Source organism: Mustela nivalis (assembly GCF_964662115.1).
Source record: "Mustela nivalis genome assembly, chromosome: 20".
Classification (NCBI taxonomy): domain Eukaryota; kingdom Metazoa; phylum Chordata; class Mammalia; order Carnivora; family Mustelidae; genus Mustela; species Mustela nivalis.
Genome location: NC_139039.1, coordinates 38,843,836 through 38,859,889, shown reverse-complemented (window position 1 = coordinate 38,859,889; position 16,054 = coordinate 38,843,836). Strand labels below are relative to the sequence as shown.

At 44.7% G+C, this 16,054-nt stretch overlaps 1 protein-coding gene across 2 annotated transcripts in view; it reads right to left on the bottom strand.

The window, feature by feature from the left end:
- CSMD1 (CUB and Sushi multiple domains 1) overlaps nt 1-16,054 on the bottom strand; it is a 1,903,837-nt gene that overhangs the window by 318,169 nt on the left and 1,569,614 nt on the right. For both annotated transcript variants that reach the window (XM_082715632.1, XM_082715633.1), the window contains exons 22-23: nt 12,308-12,477; nt 7,879-8,035 (exon numbers count right to left, since the gene is read on the bottom strand). In XM_082715632.1, coding sequence (XP_082571758.1) covers nt 7,879-8,035; nt 12,308-12,477 — 327 coding nt within the window. The remainder of the gene's footprint in view (nt 1-7,878; nt 8,036-12,307; nt 12,478-16,054) is intronic.

The window sequence follows — 16,054 nt, the reverse complement described above, 5'->3', positions numbered from 1 at the left end:
TTATCTGCTGAATTAATGGCTCTCTGAGAACCAGTCTGTGCTCCGTGAACTCGTATTTAGAAATCGCCCTCCGTCCTCCAGGATCTCTATCAAAGCAACACAATGTGTTTGCCCCAATTTTAACCTTCATTGAAAGCATCCGGGTGGGCTTCTGTGCGAGCTGGTCCTTTCCGTGGCTCCCTTCCGTGCACGTCCTTGTCGGCGGCACAATTATAAATGCTTTTACAAGCGACTCACTGAACACAACATCCAACACTTTGGCATGATTTTCTAGAGGATGTTGCACACCACAAAGACTGAGGGTGTGATGAACCCTATTCTTCAAACAATAACGGCTAATTTTACTCTAAAGCTGCAACACTTAAACATGTACACAAGTGACAACCAACAATGTTTGGGACATTTGTGAATTCCTTATTATTTATAAAATTAAATGCTAGACCTTGCTCTTGAGAACTGCCTTCTTGCTTAAATAGAATTTCCAAAACCCCGTTGTAAGGAGAGAAGGAATCGCTTAGGAAACAAACAGAGTGCTGTGCAGGTGAATCTCATTCAGTCAGGAGGTCCAAGCACCAGAAGAATCTCTAGCAGAAATGAGGGGAAAAAATAAAATAATAATAATAATAATAAAGAAAAACAAAAAATAAAACAAAAACCTGGGCAGGTCTCACCACACACACGAAGAGTCACACGAGTTGATGGTTGTGTTAACCTTCCGGTGATGGTATTTCATGATGTATGTGTGTGTGTCAGATCGTCACCTAAACTCACAAACCTGTTAATTGTGTCCCAATAAATCTGGGGAGAAGCCACAGAGGCGGGGGGTTCCTGATACAAGGGAGGAGACAGGAGTGGAAGAGGGACACCCACAGGAAGCTGCACCCCGTGGCGCGGGCTACCCGCGGACCCGGCGGACAATGCGCTCTCGTTACCCTCGGTGACGTCAGGGACGCGGCGACCGTTTCCCACGTCTGCCGCTCTTCCCTGCTCAGTTTCCTGCCCGGGACTGACCGCTCACGGGTCTGAGTAGACTTCCTGCTCACGGTGTTTCTGACTTGTTTGGAAGCAGGCCGGTGACGATGCTCAGTGTTCCTCAGCGGCCTTGAGAAGCCATCCCCAGCCCGAGCCGCGCGCTCGCTTAGAACAGTGGGTGTAATGTCGGTGTCATTTCGATCCGATGAGCGCGTGGATCCAACGTGACAGCTGCAGCAGCCCACGGCGCTGGGCTTGGCTGTCTCACACACACGGTACACAGGACCTCGGTTAGACTCGGTCGTCAACCCCAGCGTTCCCGCGCCGCCATGGCTCCGGCAAACAGAACCCGCAGAGGGTGGCCATCGAGGAGGATGCGACGGAGGGGCCGCTCGGTAGAAACGGGCAGCCGGCTGGGGGCACAACCTTTCGTTGCAGACAACAGTTGTGGAGGGACTTGGAGGTTTCTCTCTGTGCTATTTGAACAGATAGTTCAGGGTGGGGACAGGGGAGTGATTTTAGGAATGTGAGCAATGGAAATTAGCCAGCCTTGAGCGATCCAGTCCCCCAGTCCCGGGACAGGAGTATCGCGGAGGAGCCGAAGGAAGGAAAAGCCCCTGACTCCGCTACAGCCCAGTGGAACCTGATCTTCTGCAAGGGACAGGGACGCAGGAGCTGGGCCGCTCCCGGGAGTCCGGGCTGTGTGCTCTGCTACTCTCGGAGCCGCCACACACGACTGAAGGATGTATTGGAAGGCACAGACCCTCCAGAGTAAGGCCTTGGTTTTTTTTTTTTTTTTCCTTTGTAAAACTAATTGGTACAACAGGGCCACAGGGACTAGTACTCAGTGCTGTGGGGCAGGCTGCTCACTTCCCGACTGTCCCCCTCTCTTTGAAATGGCCCTTGGACCACCTGAGCTTCCTCATGGATCCCACACACCCTTCTCCTCATGCTACTTCCTGACACTTTAGAGCAATCTTCGAAGGGGGGTTCCCCACTCTCTGGCTTCTCCTGCAAAAGTCCGAAGCAAGAAAATGAGGCTCGTCATAGCCAGGAAGGTAAGTAGCCCAGGAACACGAGCCAGCTGCCTCTCAGAACAATGACTCTGCAGGACCAGACGCTGGTTTTGTCCGTGCTCCCAAAACAGATGCCTCCCATGCGAAGGCTAATAGGGTTGCACTGTAATGCCAGAATTCAAAAGCCTGATTTCAAGTAATGACTGGAGTCTGTCCATGCACCAGAATCTGTATGTCAACACAGATAAGCTGCTCTCTTTCTACTGGGGAGTCATGCTGACCCCCCAGGAATCACAAGAACGCTGCCTGGTAACAACGGAAATGGAGCAGGTGAAGGCAAGCCGAATGGGTGTGTCTCTAACACAGCATCAGGTCCCCCAGAGGACTTGGACTGTAGCATCGACTTCCCTAGGCTTCTTGGCCAGATACATCTGGTGGGGGGGTCACTGCGAAGCTTCCAGTTTTAAGGTCTATCCATGAGTACCAACCACCATACACCATCCAAGCCATCCCTTCTTTATAGTTTTTTTTTTTGAAGATATGTATCATATTCCATCAAACTACGCCATTTCTAACGAGCACTAAATGTCCCTGCTCTGCCCCATTATGCATCATTGGAAATGCCAGCACATCGCCTTTCCGCTTCCTCAAGCCACACCTGCTGGCTGACGGCACGACCTCACCATTTGCAGCCTCTGTAAACCTCCAAACCCGGAATCCACATCGCTGTCAGCTCACCGTCCGGCCACCCCAGACTCTCACGCAACCTCATTCCTCAGATACCATTCGTGGCTCTGCCTTGATGCTGAGGGATCCCTCTGCCTAGTTTTAAAAAAAAACTTCCATAATCAGATTCCTGCAGCCAACCATGGTTCTACTTTTCTCCTTGTCACACGCCCTCCATTCCAGTCCGACCCTCCTGTTCCCTAGCTCAGGAGCTCAGAGGTCACGGTCATCACCTCACACCCTCTCCCACACCAACCCAGATCAGCGCCGGCGGTCCTCACTGATTAAGTGGCTGCGGACGTGACATAGTATTGATGGCGGTAAGGTTCCTCTCCTGAAGAACCTCACACTTTACTGGTGTGAAAGCAAAATATGTGCAAAGTATAAAATTGAAGACATAAAGGAAAGAGCAAGTGATTCTTCTTTGGGAAGCTGGACAGCAGGACAACATTCATATGGGAAACAGCATCTAAACTTACTCTTAAGGAAAGAAGAAAGGACGTCACGTCTAGCAGTAAGGAAAGAACATTCTGGAGGCTTCTACTGTTATTCCAGCCTTCAATGATCTCGTTTCTCTGGAAAATTCTGTTTGTGTGTGGGGCTTAAAATACAAAAATCACATATGATCATTAATATGAATCTATTATCATAGTTTATTTGAGGGAAAAGAACAAATTAATATAAAGATGAACTGTATGCAGAGCCAAATATAACAATATATTTAGGGTCCAAAATATCAGTGTGAATCAGGGCCAAGAGCTGACTCCTACGACGACACCGAAGACCCGTTCTAGTTGAGAATACAACTGTGGAGTCACAGTTCTATTGACTGGTGCGCCATGAGTCCCCTGTGTGATTATTCTAAGCCCTTTACTGCGAATGGGAATGCCGGCTTTGCCTACTCTACCCCAACGTCGGGCTAAATGTTCCATACAAAGGCAGAATCACTGATTAACTGGAACACGGGTCCACCCAGACGGCCCAGACATGTTTGTCTGAACTATGGTTATTTCACTACAGAGAGAACATTTTTGGAATTGTCACAGAGGGTTTGTTTGAATAACCAAGAGCGTACAATCCAGAAAGCCTGCTTCCATCCCAAATCCTCCCGTATGTCGTGTGCTAAAATGTTTCCAAAGAGAGACTGTTCTGGGAACATTCTTGTGGAGCTCTAAAATGATTCAACATATTTTTTAAAGAATTCTGAATTCAAATATAGGATTTTAAAAAAATTCAGAACTATTTTTCTGTAAAAGAAGTTGCTGAAATATTTAGAAAGCATTAAATCCACCTTTTCCTGATATCTGAAGAGATTTTCAATCACCAGAAGAAAGCAAAACAAAAATGCTTAAGTTTAGGTAAGGTGAAAACCTTATTGCCCAGAGACAGTTCTGTGGAATCTTAGTGCTTCATGGATTACAGCCGGAATAACAATGATGCAATGGAAGCTTTTTGTCTTACAAATCAGACACCTCTGTGAGCTGCAGAGGACAATAAAGTATGAACTCCCGTGGTCCCTGATCTCAGAGCTCATGGATTATGCCTCCATGTGACATAATTATAGAGTCAGAAGACTATGCTCTGTTATGAAAACAAACAAATCTGGAATAAAATGGAGTGTTTGGTCATGGAGGTAAGTATTTTTCAGTTGCGCCTTGCTGTAACCTACTACTCAGAAACCAGTAGCTACCTAAATACAATGTATTTATCCCAAGTTCTCCAAAGATGCCTGGCTTTTCTTCCTGGCCAGTGCTCTTACATATATAAATATCATGCAATACGCATGATACTCAACAAGGAGGAATCATCTAAAATATGCAAGATTAAGTTTATCAACTTAATTTATAGCTTAATTGAAGTTCTGGGCTTCAGTCAAAAGACCTGATTTTGGGTCCTACCTATAACTCTTCCAGATGCAAAAGCCTCAGCAAACCACACAAAGATCTGGAAACTCAGTTTCTAATTGGTGTAGAAGAGGAAAAATAGCTCTTTATCAGGACCAAGAATTATCAAGGTGGTAAAATCAGAAGGTGTGCAAAAGTACACCATAAATACTAAAGGAAATATGAATATCACTTGTACCCACTTCGAAAACATTAGGATGTTTGATAAGCATATATTTACCTTCTGATCCATTCATGTGTGTAGATTAATTATGGATTGAAACATTTGAATATGAATATTTCCTTAAGTGATGCAATTAACTAGCAAGAGGCAATTAGAAAAGTCTTTGGAAGTCAACTGAAACTGTCTTTACCTCATCATAAGCTTTAATAATTGGCTCACAACATTTTATAACCATTCATTATTTCTGAGCTATCTTTTAGGGATGAATATGTGATTCAGGTATTCGATCACATTGTGGGAACTTGGGATTTTTTAAACTTAATTACTTGGTGTTTGCCCAATAATTCAATGGGAAGTTAATAATATCAGGATTATATAGGCATCAGCACTGTCAGTTCTGTATTACAAATACATTTTCCCATCTGGCAGTATGTTACAGATCTAGGACAATCTTGCGGGCAAAAATTGCATCCAGGGAGCATCTGTGTTTCTGTAGGTGGAGGCAGAGGGAAAACACGCAGAAAAGATAATGACTCCTGTCAAATCAGTTATACGCGGAGCTAAATACCAATCTTTGCCAATATTTTGTCTACTGAAAAACTCAGAAAGTTTGTGCTGCTAGGTAAAAATAAATAAATGAATGAATGAATGAATGAATGAATAAATAAATAAAGGAAAAAAGTCCATATAATTAGAAAGTGTCCATAAATAGATCACAGACCACAGATTCCAACTTTCCTAAAGTCACCCAGAGAAACAGGGAAGCAGCAAGCAGCCCTGGAGCTATGCCAGCTTCCAGGGAGAAGAAACATGGGCTCACAGCAGCCGCGCGACGTTGCGGGGAGCTGAGAATAGCACATGGAAGCAACCCCATGTGATGAGGGAAGGTGGGCGTCATACACAGAGGAGGCCCCCTTCTCACTGCACCCCGGCCACACGTTTGTACGACCCATGGACCTTCTTAACTACTTTTTGGGAAAATAAGCATCTACATATTTTATATATATATATTCCAGAATTCTGGAAACAGTAAAGGAACTCCCTCCTTGATGATCAACCCCCTGGCTGGAAATTCCAGAAAGCATGAACTTGCTTCTGGATATCTTCAGCACAACCACAAGAATACAGAGGCAAGAGTTCATAAATGAAGAATTACTCCAGTTGGAAACAGAGAGAAAACAGGAAGCCAAGACCAGGATCGAGATGGGACACAAAGCAGAAGCTTCGCGTGACAGGTTTTCTGTGAGGAGCTGAGGAAGGGTCCCGTCGAGCTCAGTTACATCCAGACCTTGGCTGGCATTGGGGATGAGGACGTGGACGTGCCCAGTGACAGGGAAACCCACAGGCCAATGCTTTCTTCTCTCTGGGGATGAACTGTAACTCGAGGCACGGTTTTCCGGATAAGCTAAGGCAACAGCAAAATCGCAGGAACAAGCCAAGTGTGGCTGGAACTCCTCCTCAGTTCCAATAAACCCAGAAAGTTACCAAAGAGTTTCCAGACTGGTTTCCTTCTCAAGTATCCATATTCCTCTAAGCCCCTAAGATGGGTGTAATAGCTTGGAAGTGGGGATTAGCGCCTCTGAGTAACCGAACAGAGACCACGAGCATACTGACGGGGAGCTCAAAGCCAGAGGAAAAAGGAGATCACAACAGTGTACATCTTACCTGAAAGTGAGCAAAAGGGTTTGTTTTATAAGACCTCTTTGAAACATGTTTCAAAGTGAAATTCTGAAAAGTAAAATTCTAATTATAAAGTGATTTTAGAATGCCAACTGCTACTAATTTATTTTGCATACCATATAATTCATATACTGCTGTGTATGGAATCTGGTAAACGGTTATTTTCACGAACATGAAAAAGGTTTTCTCATGATGTCAGGTCTCTGCTTCTATTTTTATCTAAAGCCTTAGGGCCCATCCCCTGTAATTTTTCCCACCAAGGGGGTTTGGGGAGATGAATCTTCCTTTGAGGTACCTGGATTAGCTCTGGGTCTGGATAATTACTATCACTTCCAGCCTCCTGCTTGCTTATCTGTCAAAGAAATCAATCTCGATGATGACTAATACGCTTTCATATTGAAAAAATCCAAAATTTTATATTTTTTGTCATGGTGCTGGCATTATCAGTATGTTTAAACATCAGATTAATGCAGAATTGAACTGTCTTCTACCTTTTAAGCATTTTAGTTCATTGATCACTTCATTTTAATTAGTGATCCACACCACAGAGCTGCATATTTTACTTTACTTGTTTGGAACTAAAAATGTTGGAAGTCACAGAGATCATATTGCACTTTTCTGTTTTTGAAAGCACCATCTCTTTCTCTCCTTTGCTTTAAACCTTCTTTGTCTTCTCCACATTCATCTCCAGACACCTTTTCTCTACAGTGATGTGTATTAATAAGGGGGCACTACAGGACGGTGCTCCAATCGGCGCCTGTGATCAGAGCCTGGATCCAGCAGCCCGTGCACCTGCTATCTTTGGCAAATATTGGAATTTTTTATGTTGAGGACATCAGTGGTGCTAAGAGCGAGCTTGGTACACAGGGTTGTTTTATATTATGACATAGAACATGTGTACTTATATGTACCCATGACAATATATGTTACACACATGCAGTTTATGTTCTATAATATATAGATGCTACTATATCATGTTGATAGATAAATAGATATAATAGTGAAGTACTGACATAGGTTAGGTGATCCAAGACTATTCCTCTTAATTACATCAAACATTCACTCTAAATCTTTCAGATACACATATACGACTCTCTCATTGTGCACTACATCATAATCAGCATTTTTTAAGCCTGGGAGCTCTTAAATGTCATGATATTTTCTTTTCAGGTACAGCCATTATCTTATGAAAATATTAGTACTTCCAAGACAATAAATCTCAAACTATCACTTCTGGAAACATGTCTCAATTAAGAATTAAACAGCAATCCAAAACACAGTAGAGAGACCAGAGGAGAGGAAAAAAAATCAGTATTTAAAATTTATCAGCTAAATTAAAAAAAAAAAAAAGTGCTAAGGCATAGACGCATCCCGAGAAAATAAAATGAAATGCAATGCTTTGTCCTATGCTACTTACTCGTATAGGTGAGCTGGAAGCCCTGGTCGGTGTCCGACCCATTGGTGTTGAACTCAAGCCACAGGTGGTTAGACGTGCTGTTGAGGACCAGCCCCATGAGCTCATTCTTGGTGAAGGCTCCCAGCGGCCGGGACGAACTGTCTCTTCCGTCGTACACCTGCGGAGAAGTCGTCACGTCGTATGTTAGCGATGCCAACGGGACATCCAAATCTTCAGAGACGTGACTTTGTGTGGCACTTGGGAAAGGCTGACCGGTCAGTGGAAGCTGAATGCGGGACATTGAGACACCGTCTTTTTCTCTAAGTTTTACCTTTACCGTCCACATTAAAGAAAAAAAGAGCTCATTTGTGGTCCCTTCATTCTATCCTGATCACTTTGGGCATTCTTCCTATTTTACTTAAATTAAAGAAATGTTTATTTCTTATAAATATTATTTATATTATATATAAGAATGTTATAAATACTCTTATAATATTTCCAAGTTCCATTATTTCTCTTTGTTCCCCTCCCTCGGAATCCACTTCCCAAGCCTGAAGGGACCTATGCTATTTTAGGGCTGACGTGGTCTTTGAACTATGCTGTAAGTCACCAGACATCTCATCTCTCCCTGCGCTCTCCTACCCGAGTGTGATACACGACAAGCAGGACGTGGGGATCCAGTCACATTCTGCAGCCTTTGAGCTGGAGGCAACTTGAGTCTTGAATGAGTTGAAATAGAATCCCATCATGTCATAACGCCACAGACACACAGGGCCTTGCTCTGAAACACTTTGTACTGGACTCTACCTTCCTAGGCGGTTGTAAGCAGGCATGCTTACACAAGTATTTGGGAGGCAGTTAGACAGGCTTGCTTTAGCAGGGACGTGAGGGGTAAGGGAGGGGGGCATTCTGGGCGGTGCCCCAAGTGTCCCCACGGTAGACCGCCCCGAGCGTGGATGAGCACCAGTCACGCTTCCTCAGTGGGGGCTGCGTGAGCTTAGGGTGTGGCCGTGTGTGCTTCCTGCTAAGGCCAGGATTGACCGCGTTTGCTTTCAGGAAGGACTCAGCGCTGAGGGTCCCTGAGGCCCCTAGGAAACTATCAAGACTAGAACGCATAGTGGGATAGTTCATGTGTTTGCTTCTTTGAGCGACGGCAGTAGTTCATAGCAAGAAACCACACTGGTGCAGACAAGGGACTCCTGGAAGATAGTGTGCGTGTGTACCACACGAGAAAACATCCCGTTTTTCTTGATTTAAAAAATTGTAACTAAATAAAGGGCACAGAAGACTCAGCAGACTCCTTTAATACCTATTTAGTCCCACTGTCTTCCTTCTCACATGGATTAATTCGCACTTGTCTTGCCTTCGCTCGCTTCTAGTCTGTGTATAACCAGAACCGCGGTCAACGGACTCACACACATACGGATCCGGAAAGAAGACAATGCGTTTGGAACAGTCAGCTCCGTAAGTTATCGCTTCATGTTTTCCCAGTTAAAGGAGCAGATGCTAGAAGAGTGGGATTGGGTGAGTTACGATCCGTCCAGCCACTGGCGCCCGCTGGGAAGAGCATCACCCGCCTGGTTGAATATGGGCATGTGTCGGACAAGGTCGGTGACACCCAGACTTTAATGAGTTTTAAACCCAGAGGAATCCGGCTCAGAAAGAAAACGTCCAGGCCTTCCCAGAAAGGTCTCATGGAACTCCACGTACCACACAATTCTCTGCAAGCCGCAGAAACCCACAGAACTGAGGAGCATTTGGGCAAGAAAACACTCCCGTGAGCTCCATCCTTGGAGTTCTGAAGCATTGTGCCTGAGTCACCTCCGTCGGCCTGGCCGGGAGCTCGGCACCGATGACAAAGGCCATCTGGACTGCAGCCAACTCCCAGCATCCTCCAAACTACAACAACCACTAACAAATTCTGTCCTGTTTGTTGACATCACCGGCAATGAGCCGGCGCAAACGTCAGGAAGGCAGAGTCACGCACTACACCAAGCCTCCTTTTCTCTGCGCCCTCACGGTAGAATCTGGATTCAAGTTTTGCTTCGATCACACAGGTCAACCCAGATAGTACTGGAAGTCAGAAGGCTTGGTTTTTAATTGCAATTAAATTAGGAATAAGCCATTAGAGTTCCACATACTGCCTGTCACTTACATGCCCTGGTCTACATGCCCCCCGGAATCAAAGCTTTCCTCTTAGGTATTAGAAAAATGCTCTTTGGGCCATATGTTAATACAGGACTGCAACTATTTACATCACAAATGCTTCTCAGGCTTTGGCATTTAATCAATGCCATAAGCTCTGAGCAGACTAGCCCAGTTAGCAGATACTCACGAATTAGGCGACCTCATGGTGAGACCTGAAGCCCCAAGGCTGGAGGTATTGGGGAGCCCTTGCCAGTGTGACCGTGGCCATACCCCAAATCCCCCAAGTTCACTTCACTTCCCATTACATAGTCCTTCATGACATTTTCATTCAAGCTTTATTTCCTTTCCATGATTTTTCTTTCCATATGAAGCATGAAAACAGCATGTTTTTGTGCATGAAAATATGTCTATAAGATTTTGGTCTTTCTTATCAGATCAGACTGTATATGAGGAAGCAGTGTGAACAGTGTTCAAAGCTAAAAAATAAGATAATCCCACTTGAAGTGTTTTCAACACCGAGATATTTATTCTCGTATTCAATAAAATATATGCTCGCAAGACACTTAGGTATTTCAGATGATTGATGTTTTCTATGCAATTAAGTGGGATAAGCCAGGTTTCTGTCTTTCTTTTTGTTATAACCAGCAGCTTTAAACCACAGATATCACGGATGAACATCCCCGCCTCCCACGGCAGTAACATCTACCAACGTGCAGTATCTCCGAGTCATTCACCTGCACCAACTGCACTTAACAGTTCCCTGAAAGTTTTCTCTAAAGGCTACTGACTTCTAAATTTAAGGTTATCAAAGGACCAGAAAATGGTTACTTATGAAACAAGTTTGTGTTTTTATGTTTTAGGTCAGTGAGAACGTACTAGTTTCCTGCCTGAAGATCACTGCTTCATCACAGAGCTTCACAATGTCAGCGCGAGCTTGGGAGGACGGCTGCGACAGAAGGACGACAGGAATGAAGCCACTCTGCTCAGCGACCACACGGAACTCGTCAAGCTGGTTAGGAGGGAGGAAGCCCCCACCAGGCTTTAAGTACCTCTTGGGCCTGCGCGCAACAGCTCACGTGGCCCGGTGTGGTCCTGCAGGGTCCCTCGTTAACCATGTCGGAAATGGGTGACGAACGGGGGTTACTGATGTTGCCTTTGGGGACTCTTTGAATCTGTTCCTACTGCCTGCAGCTTGAGCTGCACGGACTCCCCTGACCCTGAGAGATGTCGGCATGTGAGTCCATGCAGAGGTCAACATAAGTGGAAAACCCAAGAATTTCACAAAGGGAGGACAGGGGACAAGTGTCTCTCTCTCTCTCAGCACAACTCAGCTGTGTGCCCTGGGCCAGTCGCTTGTTCCTCACTGGACCGAGGAAGGAGATAGATCGGGCAGTATCTGGCATTCGTCGGATGCCCGTCTTGGTGCGTGCTTGCTCTCCAAATGTCTCCTCCCTGGCCCCAGACCCTGAAAGGGCCTCAGTTTTCTTGAAGTTATAGGAGAGGTGGGGACTATTGCTAGAAGCTTTGGGAGCTATGGGGGCTTTCCAGTTAAAGCTGGGATTTCACAGATCAAAGCTAGACCTGAATGTCCCCAGAATCCACTTCTCCTGCCTTTTTTCCTGAAGTCCATCTACAGTGTGGGAGGTGTGCTGGGTGCTGCTGCCCAGAGTGTCTTCTGGAGGCTCTGGTACTTGTATCCTGTTATGTACAGAACCTTTGCTTCTGGTCCCATTCCAAGCACAGCCCTGAGTCCTGTAAACACAGCACAGACTCATCCACTAACATTGTGTCTCATCCTGGTGTGGCTTCTCTGTGTGAGCACTGCTTTGTGCTCTAGGCATGCTGGCTGAACTTGCTTTCACAATCACATCACTTTGGATGCCATGAGCACATTTAAAAATCAAAGATGACTACAGACAATGTAGCTTTCAATAATTACACCCATGGGCTCGGCACAGTCCCAGAAACATCTACAACAGTGTACTATTTAAACCTCATAAACATTCTCTGAAGATAGGTATCGTCATATGTCTTACACACAAGGAAGCTAAACCACAAACATCAAATTCTGTGCCCAAGATACGCAGCTCACAAATGTTCGATCCAGGATTCCAGACTAAGATGGATCAGAGCCCGGGCTGCAGACCCTGAGGAGCACCTTCACAGACCAACCGGGTAAATAAGCTGGAAACATGGTGTATCTCGGTACGTTAACATGTATACATCTTTATGTGTACGGATGGACACTTATTTTAATCGGTTCCTTGAGAAGAGATGGAGTCCCATTCAAGAGATTTTTTACCTTTAGAATGTCTCCTTCAAACAGCTGGAAGCTCCGTGCCCGGAGGTGAATCCCCTTGCCGGCTTCCGTCTCTATTTTATAGATACACTCGTGGTTATTATCATAATTCGATGGGAAATTTGGAGACAGCAATGTTCCTTCATTTCCTTTGACACTTGCTCCACATTCAGCTAAAATAAATAGGACATTAGAAAAGAAAGAATTGAAAAGTGGAATTACTGATTTTAATACAGAACAGTTCTACAATCATGACAGCCCTCTCCTGTCTCAACGCAAGTTTCTCATTCATACATTGTTCTTTAGATTTGTGACTCTTTTTTAACTGTTTACCAACTAGAGAGAAAATATCCTCCACGCGTCCATTTCCAAGATTTCTTGTTTCTTTTCACAGAACACCTCTTGCCCCACGGAAGCAGCCTGCAATCCCACAGAGAGATCTAGAATAAAGTCACTGCCCAAGCTCACTGGCTGTGTCACAGGACAGTCACAATCCGCCCTCCCCACGTCTCATTTCTACCTCGTGAAATATCCCCACCAATTCCAGTGTGGTGGCTCCGTGGTACGAAGGTAATGTCCTGACTTTCTTATTTTGTGGCATCAACCTATACTCATGGAAAGGCGACCTACGACAGAGAAAACCACTCCTATGTCACAGCCCTGAGCCTGTCTGCATTATGTCCCAGAACAAAAGACCATTCGTTGGAGGTACATGTTAGCTTCTTCTCCCCTTCTCCCGAGGAAAGCAGAAGGTCATTCACTTCTAGATCCAAACTTGGGTAGAATAGCTTAAATCCAGGTAAAAAAAATAAAAATAAACATAGCTCTCCGCTGTCAACTCAGAGAAAATCACTTAAGCTCCCAGCTCACCTTGAAAGTGAACAGTTTAGCTGAAAGTGTTGAGCTTTAAAGCCAATCAGTCCAAAATGATCATAAAATAACAGAGACTCCATGCACGTGTGTGTGTGTGTGTGTGTGTGTGTGAGATAAAAGAGCTCCACAGGATTCAGCACCAAATAATTTATCGGCCATACTGTGTGCCAAGTGCAGTGATTTTTTAAAAAATTTATTTTTTCAGTGTTCCAAAATGCATTGTTTAAGCACCACACCCAGTGCTCCAAGTGCAGTGATTTTTTAAAAAATCAACAGCGTAAGTATGAGTGGGAAGAATAATGGTCACGTGGGAAAGTGAAGATACGCAGTGGGGTGGGGAGGGGGAGGGCTCGCGGTGTTCGTTTTGTGTGGTGTCCTGTGACTGGGCTGGACGTCGCGTGTGTACCCATTTTCATAACTGTGATTTTCTCTGACGTCTCTGTCCTCCTCTAACAATTAATACAACCAGCCACACCTCTAGCATGACCCCCAGCCCGCGCGCCGCAAGAAACTTGGGGTTTCAGATCAGCTCCTGTGGGTCTGTGCACTGGGGTCTCATGCAGGCCCCCGTAGAAGGGTAGGGAGAAAGTCCAGGAGGAAAAGACACAAGAGCTCCAGCTCACCTCCCCCTTATGGCTCCCTAACTGAAGACACAGGTGGGCTTTGTCGCACAGTGGAGGAGAATGGGGACCCAACACAATGGAAGTGGGGTTTCACAGTATTTTTTAAAACTATAGACATATTTGTACTATTATATTGATATATAATTATGTATATATTTAATTATAATAATCTTTTTAAAATTTTTTAAGAAAAGAAAAAAAGATGGGGAGAGAGCATGTGGTGTATCATTCCTGCAGGATATGAAAACAGGTGTTCAGTCTCAGGACTGTGCCTTGGTGGTCTCTGAATGATGGGAAGTCGTATTTTTTTTCTTTTCTTTTTTTTTTTTTTTTTCCCTTAAAGTAGGGTCCATGCCCAGCACAGTCCACAATGCAGGGCTTGAGCTCAGGACCCAGACATCAAGACCTGAGCTCAGATCAAAGTCAGATACTCAACTGACTGAGCCACCCAGGCATCCCAAAAACATGTGGGGTTTATACATTAAATTCAACAAGCATTTCGGGTGTGTAATTTCCCTGGGAAATAGTAATAATACATGGGCCTTGTTGTATATTTTTTGTCTTTTTTAATTTCTAAAAGTAATAAGATTTTTTTAACATAGAATTCAAAATAAACAGAAAGAACATGAAAACATCAAAGTAGAGTACCCTTCCTTGGCTGCTCTAGTTGGGGGGGGGGGTCAAACTTGGTAAATGTATCAGACTTATAAGGAATTTAAAAAAGAAGCTCAATTTAATTCTGATAACTGGAATATAAAACCTAGTCACACATATCAAGAATTGTTATTTAAAATTGAATTTGACAGTGATCAATAAAATGAGCTTCTCAAAAATCAAACGTAAGTCCTTCTATCCATTACTTTATAAGTTTGGGGGCGAAAAGTCTTTCAGTGGAAGATGGGAAAATACTGATAGAGTGGCAAATAGATTATTTTTAGCACTTTTTCTGGCTGTGATAACCAGCCGGGTTTACTCGGGTTCAGCATGCATTCACACGTATCAAGTCCATTAGCTCCGTGTGCGTTGCACGTCCTCTGCCAACACAGGCAGTCCCGAGTCAAACCTCGCTGGGGGTGGGCTGGAGGTGAACGGGATAAGGAGGGTCCTGGCCCCCCACCCCGGTCACCATCTGGTCATCAGGAGAGCCATGGTCTTCCTTCTTGGCTGAATGAGGTCAGGAAGATGGAGGGAGGTTGGAACACACAAGGGGCAATTAACTGAGCACAGTGGGAAGTCTTGAACCCAAGTGCGGAATGAGAGCTTTGCCACTGTCAGGTGACCGTGGAGATATGTAAGCACAGTCGTGACTTGTCTTCGGGGGCATTCCGGGAGGAAAGCAAAGCCCAGGAGAACCGACTGGCTGGGTTTCACCCACCCCTGAAGGCAGGGCTGCGCTGCTGTCTCCGACTACCGGCTCTCTCTGGGGCTCTGCATTTGTGGGGAGGGTTTCTTCTCTTGTGCTCACTACGGCTGGAAACCCCTTCTCTGGTCTCACATGACTCTGCTTCTGCTCCTGTCTTCCCCTCCACAGATCTGACACACGGAATTGGACAGACTCGGCAGAAGTACCCTTTTTCAAAGGTGACACTCTATCATGACAAGGCTGATGTGTGAATTCTAATCCCTGTAGTGTGCGTCACACACTTTTTGTAAAGTTCTTCATCTATAGGGACCCATGAAATCCTCATGGTAACCTTGTCTAACAGGTTCATAAAACTGCGTTATATAGGTGAGGAAACTGAAACAGAATGGTTTGAAAACCAGGGGCTTTTCCCAAGGTCACACAACTAGTGCAGATCAATTATTGATTTGATATAAACTCTCTGTACTTAGGAATAGAATCGTGCCCTTTTCTTATCCTAATTAATGATGAAACACTTCATGGTTAATTATTCATAGTATTATTAATTATAGCCACAGTGACACGTAGATGGCATGGATTTGCCGTAGATGGCAGTACATCTGTGGGCACTTTTATTTGGAGCAACAGGTGATCAATTAAGCAGAGGTATTTGTTTTCACATTAGCATTTAAGACATTAACCACACACATACTTGTTTCACACAATAAGGGAGGACTAGAAAGGGCATTTTGGCATTTGAGACATGAGAAGGGAAAAAAACTATTAAATCTAAAGATATAATTTTGTAAATTTACATATCTTTTATAGTAGGCTCCATACCCAGCATGGAGCCCAATGTAAGGCTTGAACTCAGGACCCTGAGATCAAGACCTGATCTGTGATCTAGAGTCA